The sequence below is a fragment of the Ruditapes philippinarum genome, unplaced genomic scaffold (assembly GCF_026571515.1).
Source record: "Ruditapes philippinarum isolate M1 unplaced genomic scaffold, ASM2657151v2 ctg654_1_1_1_1, whole genome shotgun sequence".
Classification (NCBI taxonomy): Eukaryota; Metazoa; Mollusca; class Bivalvia; order Venerida; family Veneridae; genus Ruditapes; species Ruditapes philippinarum.
In genome coordinates, this window is record NW_026861095.1 from 38,369 (window position 1) to 61,556 (window position 23,188).

The 23,188-nt window shown below is 33.7% G+C and overlaps 1 protein-coding gene across 1 annotated transcript; it reads right to left on the reverse strand.

Moving 5' to 3' along the window:
- LOC132714518 (E3 ubiquitin-protein ligase DZIP3-like) lies at positions 1-22,598 on the reverse strand. Its single transcript, XM_060697413.1, has 5 exons — positions 22,490-22,598; positions 3,569-4,007; positions 1,296-1,367; positions 717-945; positions 1-83 (listed from the first exon to the last, which is right to left on the reverse strand). The coding sequence occupies exons 2-5, from the start codon at positions 3,968-3,970 to the stop codon at positions 19-21; spliced, it is 768 nt and encodes a 255-aa protein (XP_060553396.1). The 5' UTR covers positions 3,971-4,007; positions 22,490-22,598; the 3' UTR covers positions 1-18.
- Between the last annotated feature and the right edge of the window lie 590 nt (positions 22,599-23,188).

Here is a 23,188-nt window from a genome sequence, read left to right on the forward strand (position 1 = left end):
AAATAAGTGAAGAAATATTTACGTACGCTTCTTGCGTTTTTGATATTTTTCCTCCTTTGCTTGCCTCCCTTCATAACTTTTATCTGTAATCAAATAAATAGGCCTGTAATCAGTGTATGTTTTGATTCAAGTTTATAACATTACTATTTTCTAGTTATATAAAACGGGTAGTCCAAAATATAATTATTAAAAAACAAACAAACAAAACATCTATTATCAAAAATTTAAATGTACAGCATTCTCAATAAAAATACAAGATATTGAAAGCTGACGATAAATGACAGTATATTTGATACCGTTAAGAAACAATTTGAAGCAGTCGTTGACAAGTTATATATTGTATTTAAGGTAGACAATTTTGTAAATGGTTTTGCTCTTATTATGGTACAACTGAAAATTACTATAATTAATCTATTAAATATAAGGTTAATGATGTGATCTGACCAGTAGGTATTAAACTGTTATTATTACGCATTGTCAAATGCTTACATAATGAAATAATCAAGTTGTGTGTAATTTGCTATTATGGTTGTGTATTCCCCTCAATAATCCATCGGCATAAATCCACATCGTACTTTATTGAATATTATGATATTTTATTTAACTTAATTTTTCTGTCACATATTCAAACATACTTTATTTTTATCACATAATATATTTTAATAACGTTAAATCAATTTCTTTATTGTATACGATAAAAAAATCAAACAACAGACCTTCAGCTACTCGTCTTTTGATCTCCTCTTGGTTTTTCTCTACTTCAGTAACCCTTTCTTTCACATCTGTCATCTCTTCTTTCAGTCGATCAACATCAGCTTCATAGTCTTTCCACTTTTTTATTTCTTCTTGAACCCTTTTCTCTTCCTCTGGATCTAGAGTGCATGTTTTGAAATCGGCAATTTTTTGCTGAATATTCAAAGCTGGAGAACTTAGTCGAACAAGTATCTAAGAAAGAAATTAAACAAAAACATAACAAATTACTTCTGTTTATTTTTATATAATCATTTTATTCTGTGTTGGTTGAAATTGAAAATGAATGACGAATTAACATATTAAATAAATATATTGTTTATGTATAGTACAAAGTGATATTTAAAATTAAAAATTACATAATATATATATATATAAAAAAATCGTTCATGGTCAGATAACCTTAAATGTAAAGAAGTGACCCCCATCATTTAATCAATTTTCATCAATCTATTTCAATCATTTCAATCAAAATTCCCTTTCATGATGAAAATTTCAAAAAAAAAGTTGTGCTTATTTTTTTCCGAATAATAAACAATATTTACCTGCTCTATGTCATTCCACATAGTAACAAATTCATTTGGTTGTATAACAGTTGTTTTTGATATATGACTTATCTAAAATATAAATAAAATAACCTGTAAACATATTAGTAAACATATGTCCGAAAGTATTTGGAAAGTATTGATAATACTCGCAAATGAATTCATAAACAAGGAAATTAGACAAAGGGAAATTGGAGGAAAATATTGCAAATTTTGTGCGCACGACACTTATGACAGCCATCTCTTGTACAGAAATCATGGGAAAATTTACTGTTTAAGTTTTTCGGTGTAATGCTTGTCATCATATCAATTATAAATTTTAATAATCAAAATACAGCAGGTAGTTTAAGGATGATGGTTAGAAATGACTTAGTCGTAAACAAATACGTTGATATTTTTGTTAAAGCATTAATGCACCGTATACATGCACCTGTGCAGTATTTGAGCTAAGGTCATGAAACTTTAAGTAAATTTTAGGCAGCATATTAAGTTGTATACATTCTGTTTCTTAGCATTAAGGCCAGGGTTATTGCCCTCTACATAGTCAAAACTTGTCATACATGTTGTGCATTGGGATTTCACTTGGTTTTAATAAAATTCACTGCCATATTAAAGAAAAGTTTTTGACTTTTGTAATTCTTGAATTTCATGATTTCATTATGCTTTACAAAAACTCGTTAATTGATATATAAGTCAATAATTATAAATATAAAAAGTAAGCATATTTTTTCGCACCAAGTTACTTACTGGCCATCTGTCAATATGCACAAAGTTGTGACAAATTCCAATAACGTCAATAACGTTTTGTAAACATTGTTGTTGTTTCTTCTTTCAAGCTCATGAAAGACATTACACGCTTTTTGTAACTTTATCGTACGCGCAAAAAGCGTGATTTTGACATATACTTTTCAAATGACGTTTACCACTTAACAAAATGATTTATTTTACGCCGAGACTTTAAAACAAAATCAAAACTTTTTTAATTACGAAAAAAAAAAATAAATAAAACAACGATATTTGAACATTTTTAAAAATCATTTTCTTCATGCTTGCTTTTTGCATGATTGCAGCAAATGTGCCATTCAAGCTCTAGCAGGATGTGATGTTTTCCCGATGAATCACAAAGAATGGATGAAACAATGACAAGGGGTAGAGGTGGCCAAATTGCTAAGATGTTTGCCACTCAATCAAAGGAGTGTGAGTTAGAGCCAAACTTATGTCACAGCTATGTTTCCTCATTTGACTTCAGTACTGGTTAGTTCCAGAAAGGGGACTCTTAAGTCATTGTTGCAGTCACAGTCGTTGTCGTAGTCGTCGGGGTAGACGCAGTCGTGGTTAACTGGCCAGAAAAGAAATCAACATCTTTAAATACAGCTATATAAGTTGTCATGCAGCATCTTGACGAATTCATCTTTCGGTAGTATATAGCTAACGGTAAGCCAATAGGAAAGGCATAAGCTATATGACAAATTGTTTCAGTGATGGCATAAATATAAAACTTAAAGATTAGTAGAGGTAGGTTATAAATTTGGTTGGTATGTTCTGATTTTGCAAACAATGACAATTTTATTACTATTAACGTACTAAATTTTTTTCCCATTTCACAATATGCTTTGTGCGGGATAAAAATGATAGGTTGGAAATGTGTAAATACTTTTTGTTCTTTTATTATTAAATTAATTATTATACTTGGGAATGTGAAGACGTTTACAGTTCCCCCAAGCGATGAAAAATGTTGTTGTTTAAAGCGTAAATGTATTGTTGACTGTAGATGAAAGTAACTTGAATTCTGACATAAAATCAAGTTCTATAATAGCGTACATCTTTCATCATATAAGACGAAATGCTATCATTTTTAATATTTTTGTCAGATTGAAAAAGTTACTGATTAACAGATAGTTAGTTCATAACAATGTAATTGTCTTGTTTGCGTATTATAAATATCCCAAGAAAATTTATAACCTACCATTAGCATTCAGTAAATTTTAGATTTCTGCCATCGGTGCATTAATCTGTCATATCTGGCGCGGGTAATATGAAGTGCCTTTAAACGTCATGAGCCTTATACGGTGCAACTAATAGCATCTTACTTTTAAATAGGATTAATGAAATGCACTTTGTCCTGATGAGATATATCTAATACGAAATATCATGTCAGTATATAGAAAAGGATGCGACTTGTTTTGCAGAAAAGTATGTCAAACTTGTCAATGTTGCCGAATTGATATATTAAAGTTTTAATAAGCATGTTAACTTTTGCGCCCTTTACTTACTTTATTTCTAAAAGCCTTTAACCGATACATATCTGCCTCAATTGTTACATCGGTTGATTTAGGTGTTGTGTTCCAATCAAATTTCTTGTTTAATCCAAAACACTTCAGGGATCTAAGAAGACATATGATAAGGGTAATGTCCATATCCGACGAAGTTGGGACTCGGGCAACTGTTGGAAACAATTGGTCATATTGTACCTGCGTAATATTGCCACGGCTTTTCAAACGTGTGATTGTTGGCTTTTCTTGATTTAAACATACACTTAGGGTTATGCCTTTAGAAGCAAGGGTCTGGTCTAGTATATTTCTCAAAACCAGGAGGCCACCGTCTATAATGAGTATTTGCAACCGGAAGAGGTAGACACGGTTTTTTGAGGTATATGTCTTACCACAGGTTGCCATTTCTGCTTCCTTTGTCCAATCTATATTATAGACGCATCTAAAAATAGATAAGAAAAAACTTATTTGAACATTTGATATTTTGTATAAAAGCTTGTTGCAAGATGTTCTGCTTTCAATGTTATTGTAACTTTAACGTACAATAACTTTCCTATAAATAATCAGAAGAAAATAAATGGGAAATTGGAGTCAATAAGATGTTGTTTTATTTATTTTATCTTTGTGATTAATATAATATTAAAGATAGAAGTAAAACGTCCAGGTTTTAATTCTCCTCAGCTGGTGTTTTAACTCCCAAGCCTTAGCTGTCATCAAATATACCACTGCTTATTACACTGTTAAAATACTAATTATTCTAAGAGTCAACATTGATATAATTACAGAATAATATCATTTCTACCATTGTACTGTTTGATACTTTTGTAGTCCTGGCGAACTGCGTTGATGCATTTGTGTTTTACCTACAAGGGTTCATAAATTAATTAATTTATGATATAGTCTTTAGTTTATATCTACTAATTGTGACTTTGAGTGACGCCTCGACATTTGAAGCGATAACACGACTCTGTGTTCAACAATGATTTTGTTGTTGTTGTTGTTTTAGTACTTTTAAAAGAATATTATATCAAATAAGTTGACTAAAAACAATTAGCTCTATGAATACAGTACTTATCTTATACTTAGTCACGGTCGACTGACGCTATATAAAGAAGCATTTCTTCGGGCGAAACTGCTCTTTCGCATGCCTTCTGCATATTTTTCAAATGTTCAGTTGGGACAATCAAATTTCAGTTATAACGTAAATTATCATATCAATTATTTTTGTTGATCACGAATTCAGAGGTACTGTTGGGTATGATGAATAATGGAGACATTTCAGAAAGTTAAGGTCGTCATACGATATTTAAACGAAACAACAAGTGTGGTTGAGTAACGGATGCAAATGAGTACTTTACAAAAAATAAGCTAAAACTCTCTACAGTCGGTTTTATAATAAATGCGCGTGTGAAATTGCATTAGTATACGCATACAGTTAGAAACACTGACTGTAAACAGACATTTTCTTTTGAAGCAAACCTGTCATTACTTCCCACTCTGTGAAAATGAAGAATTGAAGAGAAGAGGATTAACTTGAAGTAACGATCCCTTTGCTTTCGGGCTTGCCCAAGAAAAATATAGATAAGCGGAGGTAATGTAGAGTAGGGTTCTCGCTTTCCTTAAAACTATGGCAAATATTGGCAAAGGTTTCAGTACTAAAGGTACTCAAACGTTAGTTTTCGAGAAACGCTTTGTGTCTCATACGTTTCAAAGACCAGCAAGTTGGATTAATTATAATAAAACAAATAGTTCATGTAAGAGACTTATAGATTAAGAGTAAAACATCAATGCTGAACGCTATGATATGCAATTATGATGTAAATAGCAACTGTAAACATAATATCTTTTGTGTAAGACCCATTGTTAAATCTACAATGGGCGCCCGTTTACAGCCGGACCGACTTTGGCGGTGCGATACATTTTAAGCGGGGAAAAAAGGGGGCGATACGGAATAATGGCAGATTTTAGATTTTCATTCATTTCTATACAATTACTGAAAAATTACTTCGAATTATTTGACAAACCTATGTTTTACTTCCGTTGTTCATGTCTGACACAATAACTAATCAAAAGAAAGAACTTTATAGTTTTGACAATTTATTTCAAACAAACATCTCAAACAATAGCGAACATGGATACAAGAGAGATAATATGTTTGTCCATTTTGTATAGTTTGCAGTTCGATTGTGAAATTTCGTGATGCTACAACTCCGATTGTTCTTCGTATAATTATATTGTTATCTGAATGCTATATACATATATGATAATCTACTCAGGATTTACATTTGCTGACTATTGAAATCTAATGTAATACAATTTGTTGGTGTTAATGATTATTTAGTTCTTGCTAATCAAATCATTATGAAATCTTCACCATGTATATAGTTTTCTCTCTCAATGTCTAGCAGACTGGTGGAATTTCCGGGTGAAAATGTCATTCCCAGCTAAATATCATACTACATTTTCCCCAAAACATATGGGCTTAAGACTATATTCAGGCAAAATGTTCTATAGTAATCATTTTGGGCTAATTTGGAATATTTCCCCGTTCCTGAACTAATTTGGATCTATTGGCACCGGTGAATTTATAGCTTGACTACTATTCCATTAATATGTTAAATTTGTTTTTCTGTTCAAACTCATAAAAAACTGTTTACAAACTTTATGAAGTTGTATATGAATTCCTTAAACATTGCAATGTCCCGTGCAAGTAGAATATTTGTCACAGGGTCATTTTGTCTTTGCTAGAATACTCTGTATTTCAAACCCATACTTTATATCATTCCCCTATCATCTCTTTTTCAATCATTTGTATGATTATTCAACCTCATACTAATAACTTCATTTTACCTGTAACACTCAAAGGGGTACGACTCATTGAATGTTCACAAAATATGTATTTGATGGCAGAAAACAGTTTTTCCTAAGTCAGAAATGAATTCTAAATCCATTCCAATTACATTGCAATATATACTAATATATAGACAAGGGTAACAGCTCCCACAAGAAGGTGTCTATGTCCAATTAGGGGTTTTCCTCGAAGTGTTTTAAACGATTCAGCATAAATAAAAAGTAATTATGCAATATTTAGTCGTATAACTTATCTATCAAACCAAGGTAAAACTTTTCTTATCTCTCTTATATTTAACGAGTAACAAAAACCTATTTATTTACTCGAGGTCGACATCGATCGAGGCTACGTAGGAAACACAAAGTAGGCAACACATGAAGGCCTAAGTTGTCTTAGGTAAATTCATTTCATCTGGCAGATTCTTCTAGATATACTTTTTACCATTACAAATTACAGTTGCTATATTTGTATATGGTGTACTATGTATGCCATCTTGTGAACAAAAATTTATTTTTTGTATTACTTTGAGTTTATCTATTTCGAGGGGTGAAAGCGAAAAGGTTCTAACTCACTTTTTTTTACAAAATTCACTTTTTTATATTTGTAACATAAACACCCAGATACATCTTATGTCAAAATATATTAGATTTAGTTTACTTATAACAGGGTGAAATTAAAAATTGTCCAAAAGTTTTAAGTGAAATCAACTGTTTTTTTTAAAAAGCGAAAAGGTTCTAACTGCAAATGGCAGTTAGAACCTTTTCGCTTTCATTGAGTATGAAATCTACAATATTAAATAAAAACAACTCAAACTGCATTAAGATAAATGAGATCAAAATAGTTTTGGAAGCTTAACCTTTTATTGTATATTATTTATTAATATCACATAAGAAATTCATTAGTTTCAGAGTAGATGCTTTGATTTTGAAAGAAAACGTAATTACTTAGAACTGTTTCGCAGTTAACTCCACTCATGAAATTATAAACTTTTTAAAAGGGAAACAGTTCTAAGTGTGCAAGGCCAGTAATGATCACACACTATCTTAAATGGTTTTAAGTGCCTGTCAGACATTGTGTGGTGATATTGAAGGTAGGGCTTTAGATGACGGTAAGATTTCTGATAATGTAACTGAAAGTGACTCTTTAGCTGGTTGTAATAAATCCAGGGACGAAGAAGCTTTAAGATATGGTCTCAAAACCCGGCGGAGCCCTGGTAGATGTCCGGGGATGATTCGGGAACAACCAGGGTACATCCGTAACTCTGATTGCAATGTCCGGGATGATCCGGGAACACCAGACATTCGACCCCCCGATGGAATAAAATAATTAATTATGATATCACCGGGCTGATCCGGGAAGGTGTAGCTTTGCCGGCTTCATCCTTAGCCCTTCCAGGAATGACCGGGTTACACCAGGGAAGCACTGTAGCTCTGCTGACTCAAACTGGGGATGATCCGGGGTATTATATAGCCAGTAGAGCTACGGTAGAGCCCCGGTGAATGCCAACAGAGCCCCAGTGAATGCCGACAGAGCCCCTGTGAAAGTCGGCAGAGCCCTGGAGGATGGCGATTGAGGTACAGTTGATCCCTGTAGTGTTCTGGCAAAGCCCGGTTCATTTCAAAAGAAGTACGGTAATTTGCAATGATTGCACTTGTTTGTTATAAAACCCTTCCCATTTCCCCTCTGTCCAGTCTTGCATAAGGATTATTCAGAAAATCATCATGAATTACTTATCAAATATGAGAAAATATCATTTAGAACTATATTATTGAAAATTATGTATCAACGTCATCATTTTTGCGCATTTTCAATCCACTGTGGTTCTACTGGGGCTCTGCCTGGGTCAACCGGGGCTCTGCCGCCGTCATCCAGGAATGACCGGGTAAGCACTGACATGAATCATAGCTTCACCTGGGCTCTACCTGAATGGTCCGGGCGCATCCTGGGTCTTAGTTGGGAATTACCGTAGTGCTGCTGGAGTAAGTGTGACAGCAACAATTTCACCACAGATCATCCCAGTAACTCACTGAGGTGGTCCTGGGCTCTACCAGGAGTAAGTGAGACCGCAACTTTAGATGACAATAGGATAAGTGATATTCTTGAATGTTAGACTTCAGGTGATAGTGATATATTTAGAATGGTTAAAAAGGATTTTTTGATGATTATCAGAAATCTGGGTATGATAAGGTAGGAAAGTTATACACAAAATTACAAGATATTGTGACTTTGATATATTGGGCATCGCAAATGAACTTGGAGCTATGTGTGAGTACAAGAAACTAAGTTGTGTAAATATAGCTAGTGCTATGTGTGACACTGAAATATTAAGTAACGTGAATGAAAGTGGAGGTATATGTGCCTCTGAAATATTGAAAAATGTAAATGTAGGTGGAGCTATAGGTGAATTTGATGTATAAACCATGTAAATGAAGGTATAGGTATTCTGAAAATATATTTTCAGTTCAAAAATATTCTGGGACTGTTTGTGAAACTGTTTATTGCAAAGATATTCTTGGCCTTTGAATAAAAGTTCGGACAAGCTTTTCAGAGAGTATTGTTATATGATCTAAAAATAGCTGTTAATATTATTTCATTGGTTCAAACTGTGGTAATCAGAACAAATTATAAAATCATATTCACTGCGTGAAGTATCATATTCATTGGCTGAATTGGATTTTCCCTATCAAAATAAGAATCAGACTCGTATTCTAATTTTGGTGCATTTATTAGAATGGAACTATGTGCTAAGGATGACCTCATTTAGCCGCTTATAATATTAAAGTTGTTTAAAAATAAATGCATAAACATATTGTAAGAAAATAGTTATGGATGACATGACATGAATTTCCATGAATAAATATCTTATTGAAAGTAACTATTTAAAATAGGAAAGAACATGAATGAAACTGTTTTATTTTGAATATTAAAGAATATGACAGAAAATGTAAGAAAACAATAGCTGTCACAGGAGACAGCGAAGCTCGACTAATCAAATACTGGACACATTGAAGGAAAACGAAAATATGAAAGAAAAATCAATTATGATATAAATATATTTCTGTATCAGTATCAAGAAAGCAGTCAAATGTTCTAAATTTTTGAACAACATAATGATCTTGTCAATAAATGTTTCTTTAATGGAAAGACAGCAATGATATTTGAAGTCTGAAGTCAATCCCTTCAAAAACAAAAATGATAAGAGCAAAAATAATTTAAAGTTTTTAAAGAAAAATTATAAGTTCACAACTCTTGAAAAAAGAAGCTAGAGTTATGAACTTTGTCATGCATGATGTGAGTAATGACAAAGGGCAATCATTTATCTTAAGTCTAGAGTAGATACCATTTATTACAACAAAGATAATACTAAAAAATCAATTTACAAGTGAATTTCAAAAATCAAATGGGGATAATTCTGGAAATACAGGAGCTTGCGTTTTATGAGTCTTATCCATATGACAAGAAGTTATAGTAAAAAGAAAATAACATTTGTTAACATAAATTCAAATTTCAAAGGGGAATCATTCTGGAAGTAGTAACGCTAGAGTTATGTACCATGCACACATGTGTGTAATGATTAAGAAATAATACTGGCCTTTGAGCGGTGTTTATTGGCTATTTAACACCAGTTTATATCATAGTTTGGGGACCTTTCTGTTGAAAAAGTGTCAGAGTTAAATCGTATACATATACATGCACAGTGCGGTAACTGGAGTGCAGGAATCAGTTACCCGCACTCCAGATTATGCCCGTTGATTGGCTCATTTTTGCTGGGGTTTACATATTGTGACGGCAGAGAAAGGGAAAGCGGCAGAAATATCATATTCAGATGCTCGTTCATTGGTAACTTTTTCCCGGGGTTTAAAATTGTGACAACAGGAAACGTGTTTTTATTTTTGACTATGATACAAAAGAGAAAGAACACCAAAACACACGGCAATCGATTTATACTCGGGGGCTACGCCCCCTCGTACAAATCAGATAGCCTCGTGTTTCGGTGCTCTTTCTATTACTTGGAGTTTTGATGCATAGGAATTGACCACAAGGGCCGTAGGAACATATATTTAAAGTTTGAAGTTGATACATTTTTTTGTACCTGAAGTATTTTACTGCACCAAAACTTTAATCTGAAATCTGGACGCGGATGCCGGGGCGAGTAGGACAGCTCTCAATAGACTTTGTATAGTTCAGCTAAAAATGATTATCAAATTAATTGGCATTTGTTTTGTTTTAAACAGGTGTAATTAATGTCCATAATGTTCTTTAAAAAATTTGTACACTACCAATTATGACCTTTATTTATGTTCTAATTTAAACAAAGTCAAACGTAAAATTTCATAATCTTGAAAATGGAGTAAGAGAATGTCTCACACCTAAAATATAAAATCAAAATACAGTCCTATCTGGCAATTTATACTCCATCTCTTACTGAATAATTAGATACTACACACTGTTGCTCAATCTTAAATTAAATAAGAAATAAAGTTTCCTTTTAAAAGGAAAGGCTTGCACAGTTGTGCTTTCATCCCAACCCTTTAAAATTGTGTGTATTTTGGTTTCAATTCATTATCACATTTTTTTTTTTTGAATGACGGTATTTGTTTATCATAGAGGGTTATTTAGTGAGGTTTTTTTTTTTTGAAAACCGAATACTTTCTGTCAAAACGATTTGAAATCTATTCTCTATTGTATAAAACTAATAAAGAAAATGATCAATCGTAAAAATACTAACGTGATACTGAAGGAAAACAAGTGTGCACATTTCATTTCCCCTTTTTCGCAGCGAAATCATTCCTTTGCTTTATAGACAAGTAAATGCACTAAAATACTTCGTTACGTGGTACCAATTAATAAGCATGTATCAACTATGTTACACGATCACAAATAGACGATATCAGCACCAAACTCCTCACAGCTGTTACGTCACGCTTTGCTACTTTAACTGTACAGATCAGGGGAAGTAACCGCTGCGAGGAGTGGGAAGGTTAATGATATGCATGGGCTATTTTTAGATTACCTCACCAAGAAGTTCAGTATATCTAAATATAACTCGATCATGCGTGATTTGGTAAGCAGGACCACCCTTTGAAGACGGAATACTAAGTACTACAGTGTATAAAACTAATACAGACAAAAACAATTATAAAAGAAACTAACTTTTGCGTCTTGAAAAACAATTAAAACGGAACAATTTCGTTTATAATTTATTACGGTTTAAACCGATAAATCAAGTAAAAATAGAAATCCTATTTATTTAAACAAACTGGGATTACCGAAGTAACTAAAATAGCTTAGATTTCCGTAATATTACTTTGTCTGATTCCGAAGTATGACGGAATCGCCCGAATTGTCACGATTGCAATCGGAACTACATCGGCTATTATCATTAATCCGAAGAGTGACGTAAAAGGCCGAAAAGTTGCGATTGGCACGATTGAAGCTGGTTTCCCGTTCAATCATGCACCAACAGATGTAAGCAGGAAACAACCTAACCGGAACAAGTTTTCCATATGAAATGGCTTGCAGCCGTGGCTGCAAGCCAAAAAAACATGCTTTTGTTCTATAAAAATGTCACTTAGAACCTTTTCGCTTTGAACAGAAAATTCAAAATATAAGAAATTTTAAGTGCGAAACAGATCTAAGTTACATTTGACTAAATATCTTGTTTGTCAAGTCTTTCCAAGAATTTTTATTATCATTGACATGTTTCTTACACATTTCTATGTATAAAATCAAAGTGTTGTGGATTTTTGCTATTTTACAAACATTTGAGACAGTTTTTTGCTTCTCCTGTAAAATTTTGGAAAATGCACTTAGAACCTTTTCGCTTTCACCCCTCGATTTTTATTTGATAGTTTTTATTTGGAATAGCCTTTCAAGTAAAAAGATGCCCTTAAATTGATTTTTTGTCGGTGTAAGTTGTTGTTGTTGATTTATTTACACGTTATGTCGGTAATTATCAATATTGATAATGACGATACCACATTCAGAGGAAAAGATAGTCGTGATGAGCTGATCTTGAGTATTGTTTGAGACATGTTTTGAGTTCTGGTTATACTATTGATACATTGCAACCTAGAACAGATAGACGCTCACTCTCAATTGATGCTGATGCTGATACACATACACCTATTAATAAGGAGTACCGACATAAACATCGTGATCGTTCTCTTCCTGTGTTATCTCCTCGTTCTATTCATGAAAATGCCCCGTCAACCCTTGTTGTCAGAGTCGTGTTTCGATTCCACCCCTCTTGGTCCAAGCTTGTCCAGAAAATATAATTATAATTCTAGGCCTTAATTTGAATGAGTTTCACAATCCGTTCCAATATCTGCTACTCTCCCACAGCATAAATCTTATAGCAGCCCATAGAATTTCCGACCACAGAGACTTCCTAAATTACCTCAGTTTTCAGGGAAATTAAAAATAGATGTTTAAATTGTATTTTGGAAGAATGGATTCAACCGTATCCTCAAAAGCGGTATGTATTCTGAACATTCCATTTTGGAGTCGATTCGGCGTAGACTGCGTGGGAAGGCAAGATCAGTTTTGTTACATCTTGGGGAGTGGGCGATTGTGGATGAAAACGTTCGAGAAATGGATGCAACTTATGGTAACGTGGCATTAACAGAGAGGCTGAAAGAGCAATTCTACTCTGCAAGTCAACGGGAGGGTGAATCAACTGTTGACTTTAGTCTCCGATTGGAGCATCTTCTTGTTGATTCTCAAATCACAATTGAAAGGAAGACACGGGGTGACATGTTTAGGAACAGCTTGTTGCCTGGACTCAGGAACCAGGATTTGAAGAACGCCATTAGGTACAAGTTTTAGGCGGAACTTGATTATACCAGGTTTAGGCGAGAGTTGCGACTTGTTGAAACGGGATGAATTTGTCTAAACAAGGAGTTAAAATCTTCAGGTACCTTTATCAAGGATAAGTCTTCCTCTTCATCTACTTCCTCTGATCTGTATAAAGTGCTAGATGTAAGAAAATGTAGCACCACCTGTATTGAATCCAACATATTATAGGAGTTACAGGATGTTACAACTCATTTGATGTTGTCAAGAAAAACAGGTATAGGTCAGATGGGGACAGATGGCGATGTAGAAAAACTGACATCCGAGGTCAAGAGCCAAAGCCAAAATCATCACCTAGTTCTAACTCTGCTACTTTATCAAAGACAGGTAAACATTTAAATCAGTAGGCTCCTCCAACAAAGGACCAGTAGGAGGACCGACCAGTCAGATAGGCCAACCAAGTATCCCTTTGGTTGGACATTTTAGTGAAACAGATACTAGAAACAGATGTTCTTGTTAATGGATGCCCTGCAACAACACTTTTAGACTCTGGTTCTATAGTCTCAACTTTTGCTCATTCTCACTTTTCATCTAAGATCCTTGTCCAGAGCTGTTGAGTATTTTGATTGCTGTGTCAAAGGAGCAAATGATTCAACTATGCCTTATATTGGTTATTCTATTCTGGATATTTCTGTTCCTGTCTTTCTTCATATTATGTGGTTTCTGTTCCTGTGTTGATAGTGCTTGATACTCTATGCCTTTTATTATTGGTGCTTATGTTATTAGCCACTACAAGAAATGTATTTCCACACCAGAATCGGTTCCATCACTGCAATTCAGGTGAAAGCTTTTATCACCAGACCTATGTATATTCAGCCTTTCCAGGTTTGTTTCCGGAATTTTGTACTTTTCCAGATTTTGTTCGTGGAATTCATTCCATTAAACATGGTGCTACAGAAGATGATAAGAACTTGCACTCTTTCAATGTTTGCTCTCGCCTTGTTGAAGTTGACCCTAATCGTTCCTTTTCAAAAGTCCCAGTTCGCAACATGAGTGTCAGGCCTGTTCGTATCATACCTAAAAATTAAATCTGCCATCTTCTAGATGTGAACGTCGTTCGATCAGTTGACCCTTTGGAAACCACATCATCTTATATCGGTACAAAAGATATGTCTTTGGGATGTATAGACTTATCCAAAGGCTCTCCATTACATGATCATCTTAGAGATGCTAAAAAATTCCTCGAGAACTTTTTAGGCAAAATTGAAAATGTTGCAGGCTCTGTTTGATTGAGCCTGTTCATGGACGGTACTGGAAGGTGCAAGATACCGTCCACGCCCCCTAGCACCGGCTAAAGCAGAATTCAACATTTAAACATGAAATAGTAAAATTTTGAATTTAGAAACATCCGCAGATGTGTTCATAGGGCGGTTATCATGGAACCTTCAATGTGACACTTCCGTGCCATTCCATGAAAAGCGGCGTATGGTCCCAAAGTAATAAAAAGCGTGTGCCCTAAACGAGAAAACAATGGACGGAACTAAATAAAATGGAATTTTGAAAGGGGATCAGAGGTTATGAAGCCTGCGTATCACAGATAAGACGTCAAAAGACAAATTTAAAAAGCAGGCAACATATCCTAAGGGTGATTCAACATTATTCAAGTAGGAATATTGGAACCACCCAACTAGAAAATGCCGAAAAGTTGAAACCTAAAGTACCACAAACACAACAATAATGTCGTGCTGAACGATCTTCAATCGAGGTAAGTTGCCATGAAGGAGTCGGACAAACCTAGGACTGCTTGGTTTTTATAAGTGTGAAAGGATAGCATTCGGACTAACTAACGCTCCCACCACCTTCTAGCGCTTGATGGAAAGATGTATGGGTGAACTTCATCTAAATGAAGTCTTTTGACGTCTTATCCATGATATGCAGGCTTCATAACCTCAGATCCCCTTTCAAAATTCCACTTCATTTAATTCCGCTCATTGTTTTCTCATTTAGGGCAAAATCATTTTTGTATACATTGCTTGCAATGTATACAGAGTTATAGCTGTATTTCAGATTTAGTACACCTAACCTGTTTTGCTGAACAACATCCACCTTTGGATGAAACCTCGATAAAAGTAGATTCCTCATTTTGCAGGATTGTCACATTAAGATCACTTTTTATTAATATACTGTTTGCATAGTGGTCAATAAGCTTTGAAAGTTCAAAACTATGCACTTTCAGTTTAAATAAACATTTTCTAAACATGAAAGCAAAAAAATATGAAAATTTCTATTTCATTCATAAAACATTGTGTAAACCTACGCTTCAAACTTCGTATCCACGCATGCGCGTGCAAGAATGAATGAATTACGACAGACTCTGTATAAAAATATGTCCAACATCCAAAATTAATATTAAATCAAACAAGTAAACCTTATTTACTTTTAAATATAGACTTGCATACTTTTTCTATTTCAAACTGTTTTAGAAAACGAGCATATACAGATATATATGTCTTATTTAGTGTTATGTAACATTGTAAGCGTCTGTATGAATGGATTAAAGTTTACGTTCTGAAAACGTATTGTCATATCAACGTGGTGGCATCGGAGGAGTATGCAATTATTTGTTTCACACCTGCAGTGTGAAGTATTTCTGCCACTTTAGTGAAATATATCGTCCAAAAGCCATTTTCGGGAAAGGGAAGATTCGTACTCAATATTATTCGAACTAAGGATTTGTACTCAATATTATTCGAATTTAGCCTTCGTAATCGGTATTATTCGAACTGACAATCATGGCAGATACGTTTAGACCCCCTGGACATTTAGATGTTGAAAATGGTAACATATCACATAACTTTATCAAATGGAAGCGCCAATGGAAATTTACTTTACCAGTGTTGACTGCCAGTGGAAATGCTGAGAAAGATGAAAAGATACAAGTAAATATCCTATTACACTGTGCTGGACCTAAAGTTATCAATTTACATGGGCAAATGCAGACCATAAACTGAAAGTGAAAAAAATATTTGACAATCCTAGAAAAAATGAAGTGCTAGAATCACACAGATTTTGGGTAACAAATCCAGATGAATATTCATCATTTGACAGTTTTCTTAAAGAGTTTTGAAAGCATGTTGAGTCTAGAAATATATTTTGAAATATGTTATTTACCATCAAATCACTCAGTCAGGCTGAGCCACCCTTAACATTTTTTTTCCATAACTCCTTAGACTATTGATATATATATATAAGGTAAAATTATTAGCCATATATGAGCTTATGATTGCATGGGCAGTTAAATTAAAGCCATTAGTAAAATCAAAGCACAGAAAGCGCTGAATTTGTTTCGGTTTCAGAATGTCAGAAAGGTGAAGGTTGTGAGATTATAAACCAAAGTGCCACCAATGCTTTCCAGTGTTTTAACTGTAGTAAATTGGCTATAAGACTAATTGCAACACTGATATTCAATGCAATGTTTATTTGACTTAAACAATTTAAAAAAATGTGTTGCCTTAACTGGGATTGGAACTCAAGACCTCTCGATTTCTAAGCGAGCTTGCAAACCCCTCGGCTACGGTGAAGTTATTTATTAACGGCCTGAAGAAAACCATATTATTCTAAATTAGGGTTTGTAACTCTTATTATTTCGACGCTAAACCTGTTGTTTAACACAGATGTAAATAATCATGGAGCTTTCTATAAGCATGTATATCTATAAAGAATAAAACAATATTAGAAATATTCGACCATTCGGGAACTATTTTGCTTGAAAATTAATGCGCCTGTCATTTGACAATCTTTATGCAGTGATCTCCCCTGAATTTTTCGGCGTTAGTGTACATATAAAGGGAAGTGACGGCTTCAAAAAGCGGACTACTTTCGGCATTTGCAATTAACAGCATCAGAGTCTGAAATTTCGCTACCATTATTTGTTTGGTCTGACGACCCAAAAAAATAAAAAAGGGTTGACCTGGGATAACCAAAGTGAAGAGTGAAATATGACACTCAACACAGGAACATTCTAAATATTTAGATTGATGTTTATGATCAGATTTAGCACAAATAGTAATTTAATTTCCCCTGATACCACAAATATGAATTTATTTAGAGTCCTGAAGATCTTTTTATGATGAAATCTTAACTGAAAAACCAGGTTTAACTGAATAATTATAAAATTCCTTGCCACAATAACTAAAAGGTACATAAAGCCAGTCAAAAAAAATATTTCTATCCATATTCATCATTCCTGGACCTCCATCCATTTGATGAATTTCTCCAACTGGTAAATTTTTCATCTTATTATGTTCTGTTTGTTAATATAAAAGATTTTTTATGTTTATATACAGCTAGAATAGTCTGTAATGGCTAAGATAGACAGATAAGAACAAACTATTTAGTAAACATGAGTTACATCCCTTCAAATGGAAATAAAGATGAAACCCATAAGAAATTGCCATGTCTGACAGACAGCAAAATTATAAAATTCTGCAGGCTCAGTTTAATTAGGCCCATTAGGAGGTAGTGGTAACAACTGTGGGTCAAAATGAAATGATATCATTTTCAAGGGATGCTTCTGATATGATTTACTTTAAATAATGGGTCATTATCAATGAATGTTTCTTTGACTTCTATGCCCATGTGTAATAGATTATTGACATTGCCAGCTAGATAGCTCAGCTGAGTGAGTCAGTACAGCCCACATACATGTATAATATTCTGATTCAGGTTTGATTCCGGTCAAACTGCACATTTTTCTCACCCTGTGATATTTTCACCCTGTTACTTTTAGGGTCCAATATATGTTTATGATGGTACATAACTGAATCATAAGTCAATTCACTTTGTTACTTAAGTGTGCCAATGAAAAAGGAAAAATTTCAATATGCTGTGGATTATGTCAATGCATAGAACTATGAGACTGAAAATATTTAAGCTGTAGAGCTGCTGTATGGTATTCCAACGGTTCTGGGTTTTTTTGGTAGTGCTGAGGTATGGTATTCTGAGTGTCTCTGGTTTGAGTTTTAGTCAGGCTGCATTTCATTTTCTCACTCTTTGAAATTGATAAATATTTTCAGCTCATTATTGGCAGGACTGCATATATTAATGATTTATTTGTATTAAATCAATATTGTTAAATATTTAGTTATTGTCTATATATGTGACTTTATTTTTGATAAGGCATTGTAACAGTACTACTTTTTAATTTGACCTTTTTTGTATTAGGGGGAGAAGCCCTTAATTAACTCCTTACCAGTAAGTTTTATTGTACACGATGATGATAGCTTGAAAGGATTTAGCTAAAAAAGATACTACATGAATCATTTTTTTTTCCTATTGGATTGTAAAATATTTATTGATTGTCAAAAAACTATATGGAGTTCTCCTCGGTGACATTAAACAGTCCCAGCTGGCCATACATGCAGGACCTTGCAGACCATGAGACAGGGTGGTCTGTACCAAGACAAATCCGATATCGAGACATGGTGGACAGGACAGACAGTGATGTTCAGATCCCCCACTCAGAAAGGAAGTTACTACACTCAAGGTCCTGGTCTTCAATTACTTCATTTGCTTACTTGGAGTAAAGGTGCCGGAAACAATAGTATGGTATCACAAAAAGCACAGACTGTGATAAAAGTCAAACCAAAAAAGATACTATAAACTGAATTCATAGATTATATAAAAGAAATTTATTAATTCTTTTAGTTTATAGTTAACATAAAAAAAAGATACTGAGTACATTTGTATTTAATTTTGATATATAGCATATTACCACACATAAAGTGCATTATGCCGTATAAATTTCAACTTAGTGCTTAAATACTTTCTGATGCACTCAGTAAGCAAACATGATTTACTAATCTTTGGATTCCCACACTCCTCTCCACCTGGCTCCAATGAGATCCACTTGGTTGACCATAACATGTACCATACCTCATTTTGTTTGTTTATTACAGTTTGGAATGAAAAGCTTTTATTAAATTTCACAAGGCTTTCAACACATCAACAATGTAATTGTTATTTTATTTTTTTGAAAATGTGTTGGACTGCTGGTCTGATGCATGTGGATGCTGTGTTGGCATATAGCGATTCTCCTCTTTTGTGTGTGTGTGCATGCATTCGTGCATGTGTGTGTGTTTTATACATTATATAGTTAACATCTTTTGAAAACATCTTGTCGAATTTCAACCAAACTTGACAGGGTTGTTCCATGAGTAAAGGGCTTCCAAAGTTGTTCAAAAGACTTAAATGAGGCCTAGAGCATAGATATTTTACAAAAAGGCATTGTCTGGTAGACATTCACAAGATTTTCACATTATACCCCTGGGGGTCAAATTAGCCTGCACTAGGTTCATAGATTTTCCTGATATGTATGTAGTTAAAACTTAAAATCTTCTCCTCTGAATTGACAAAGACTAGAGGTTAGATATTTGTCATGAAAACATTTGGTAGTTAACCTCTACCAAGATTATTCACGTTACAGCCCAAGGGTCAGAATTAGCCTCACCCCTGGGGTCATATATTAAGGTTTTCCTTATATGTATATAGCAAAAACTTTTTAAAAAAATCTTTTTATCAGAAGGTTTAAGGCTTAGAGCTTAGATACTTGGTAAATAATATCATCAGTACGTCCTTTACCAAAAGTTGTTCAAATGTTGCCCCTAGTGAAATAGCACCAGGGTGTCATAGGTTTTCCTTAAATGTATAAACATGTATAGAAAAAAAAACATAAAAAATATTCTCCTCTGGATTGACAAAGGCTAGATGTTTGATATTTGGCATGAAACCTTTACATGTGTAGTAAACCTCTATCACTATTGTTCAAATTATAGCCCTGGGGTCAAAATGGCTCTGCCAAGGAGTCTTTTTAGGTTTTCATTATATGGTATGTATAAAGTAAAACACTTAAAAAAAATCTTGTCTGAAGGTACAAGGTTTACCAGGCACCGTGGTGTCTAAGGATTTCCTTAAATGTATATACATGTATAGAAAAAAAAAACTTAAACAGTATTCTCCTCTGAATGGACAAAGACTAGAGGTAAGATATTTGGCATGAAACATAGTGTAGTCGACCTCTACCAAGATTGTTTTAATTTTAGCCCTGGGATAAAATTTGCCTTGTGGGAGGGTTGGGGGGGGGGAGTCATTAATTTTCGTAATGTACTTGTAGTAAAAATTTAAGAATGTACAAGGCAAGAGCTTAGGGCTTTGATGCCTTAATTTTGTCAAGTACAAATGCTTTTATTTTGAATCAATAATTGCACTATGGAGTGCATTTTTTCCAGTGAATGCGTTTTGCATGTAAACAAAAATGTTCACCTAACTTTTAAGTCTTGCTGAATGATTCAATACCACATTTTTGTAGACTACAAACCCGCATGTTGGTCTTGTTTTTAAAGTAATAGATAAAAGCACTGAAGACTCTATTTTACTATTTCAGCATTGTATACTGCAGATAAAAAACCGGTCTTTGCAAACTGATTTCTGTATTGCTCTTCAGTTTCGCAAACCATATAGTCTTGCCTGGAAAAACACAGCACTAGTCTGTAGGAACAACACCTCTTTCTTGTCCTATTAATAACTTGAGAAGACATAAGACTAGATTTGTGTTCGAAATTGACTGTAACCAGAAGATGACTTCTATTGAGTTCAGTAGATTAAAATCACATGGTCTTGATGTAAAGCAATGTATACCTCAGTGCTTGCAGTGCTTTGATTTTACTTGCGATCATACGCCGCTTTTCATGGAATGGCACTTCTGTGTCATATTAAAGGTTCCATGATAACTGCCGTATGAATACATCTGCGAATGTTTCTTAATTCAAAATTTCACCAAATTCATGTTAAATGTTGAATTCTGCTTAAGTCGGTGCTCGGGGGGGGGGGGGGTGGTAAACGGTAACTTGCAGTTTCCAATTCCGTCAATGAACAGGCTCAATCAAACCGAGCATGCATACAGTAAGAAATACGGAAATAGTGTAGACATATGCGAAATAGATAGTGAAAACATTTTTTTGTTATTTATAGTAAACACATTGCTGCTTTAAGTAATCAAATATCTTTTCTATAACGTATTCTTTTATAAGTATGTCAGACTTCTGGTGGCATTTGAAGTAACAAATACATCTACAATGAAATAGATTATTTTGTCCATCAAATATATATTCCACTCTGCATGAATTAAATCATTCGAACAGCAATAACAACATACAACAACTATTTGAAGCAAACTGGTTCTTACCTACAGAATTTGTCTCTTTTCTCCGCCATTATTCCGTATCGAACCATTTCAGCTCGAATAAAAAGGATCGCACCGCTATACTATCGACTCCGTTGTTTTTGTTTTTCGAAGACAGAATAAGTTTTTCTGTGGATTTGATTGATTTCGCATAATCTTGTTTCTGTTTCAAATTCAAGTCGCATTTTATAGCCAATTTGGTGAAAGATGGACGTTAAAAAGAGTGAATATAATAAGAAGTTTATATTACAGCTTTACAAAGACGGAAGTTATAAATGCAGATGATAAAACATATTTTTTTTTTAGATTCTTACACCCGTCAGTTACAACGTATTCTGACAATAATGGTAACTAAATAATGTTTAAACGCAAACTGAATTAAGAATAAAGCCTTTTCATGTAGTAATTTTATGTCTGAATAGTGTGGTCAATGTTTGTAGTTAAATCTATTGTTGTTTAAATTAACGGTCACGGTAGGTATCTATTTATTTCCCCCGCCCCCTTCAGTCATTTTAAGCTGACGCATGGACTAAATAAGGGTGTTTTGGGTTTTCTTACCACACAAACCGAGTTGTAACATTTTAAGTTGGCTGCTTTTGTCGGGATTATTTTTTCAGTTTTATTTTCGCATCAGGGTTCTTCATGCCGTGTCTAAATGTGAAATTTAGTCAGATATGCTGTCATGCAAGCATTTATGGTTATTGTACTTACAAATGTATAGTGTTTCTTCTGTTTGTTCTATTTAACATGGATAATTTAAGCTCCGTTCTTAACAGCTACCAGTTCAAATAGAGATGTTATCTTATAATAAGCTGAGTTCGGACCTTATGGCCAACAAAGCAGCATAGCGTGTGTGTGAGAGAGTGTTGGTGCGTGCATGGATGCTTGTTTGCGCGTGATGCGTAAAATTGAGTTGTTAAAATGTAAAACGAAAATTTGCTTTCTTATTACAGTGAATAAGTCAAAACTCGTAGTCTGTAAAACAATAGAAAAACAATAATTAGTATTTATTTACATACATGCCAAAATAACAACTTACATGTATCGCTTTCAGATGTTAATCCTTTAATATACTTTCCCCTGTCTATGCACAAACAAAAATCGACTGATTTTAATTTGATGGGCGTTACATTTTTATACCTACTATCGTCAATAAATTCTGTCATGTGACAAATCATTTGTTCGCCATTGGATACATGTTACAACCGAGACATGTGACAGGACTTTGCCTGTTTTTAATTTTGGACACTAAACCTGACTTCATTTTATACGTTATATCTACTTTATCTTACACTTATGATAATTCTGGTATCATTAAATATTTTTACATTCACTTTAACCAAATGTATATAGATTAAATGTGGTTTAATTCTCGATATATTGGCATGTTTTGTTATTTTACAAAATATATCATATAATAACCCTTGTAACATGGTACTTATGGTATTATTTTAAGAATTAAAATTCTCTTAATATATATTCAAGATATCATTAATGTGTTTCCATATTTTTCGTAGAAACCCAGCTTAATAATTAAAATTAATAATGTAAGGTTTTATATATAAAACACAATTATGTCTAATTTCATATAATTCAATTTTGAATAAGTTGAAAATGAAGATATTATACTTAATAAAAAATAAAAGAAAATATCTTTCATAAGCCAAGAAAAAGATAGTGAAGGCAATCGACAGTGTATATGGAAATATACATCATTTTTATGCACACACAATTATAA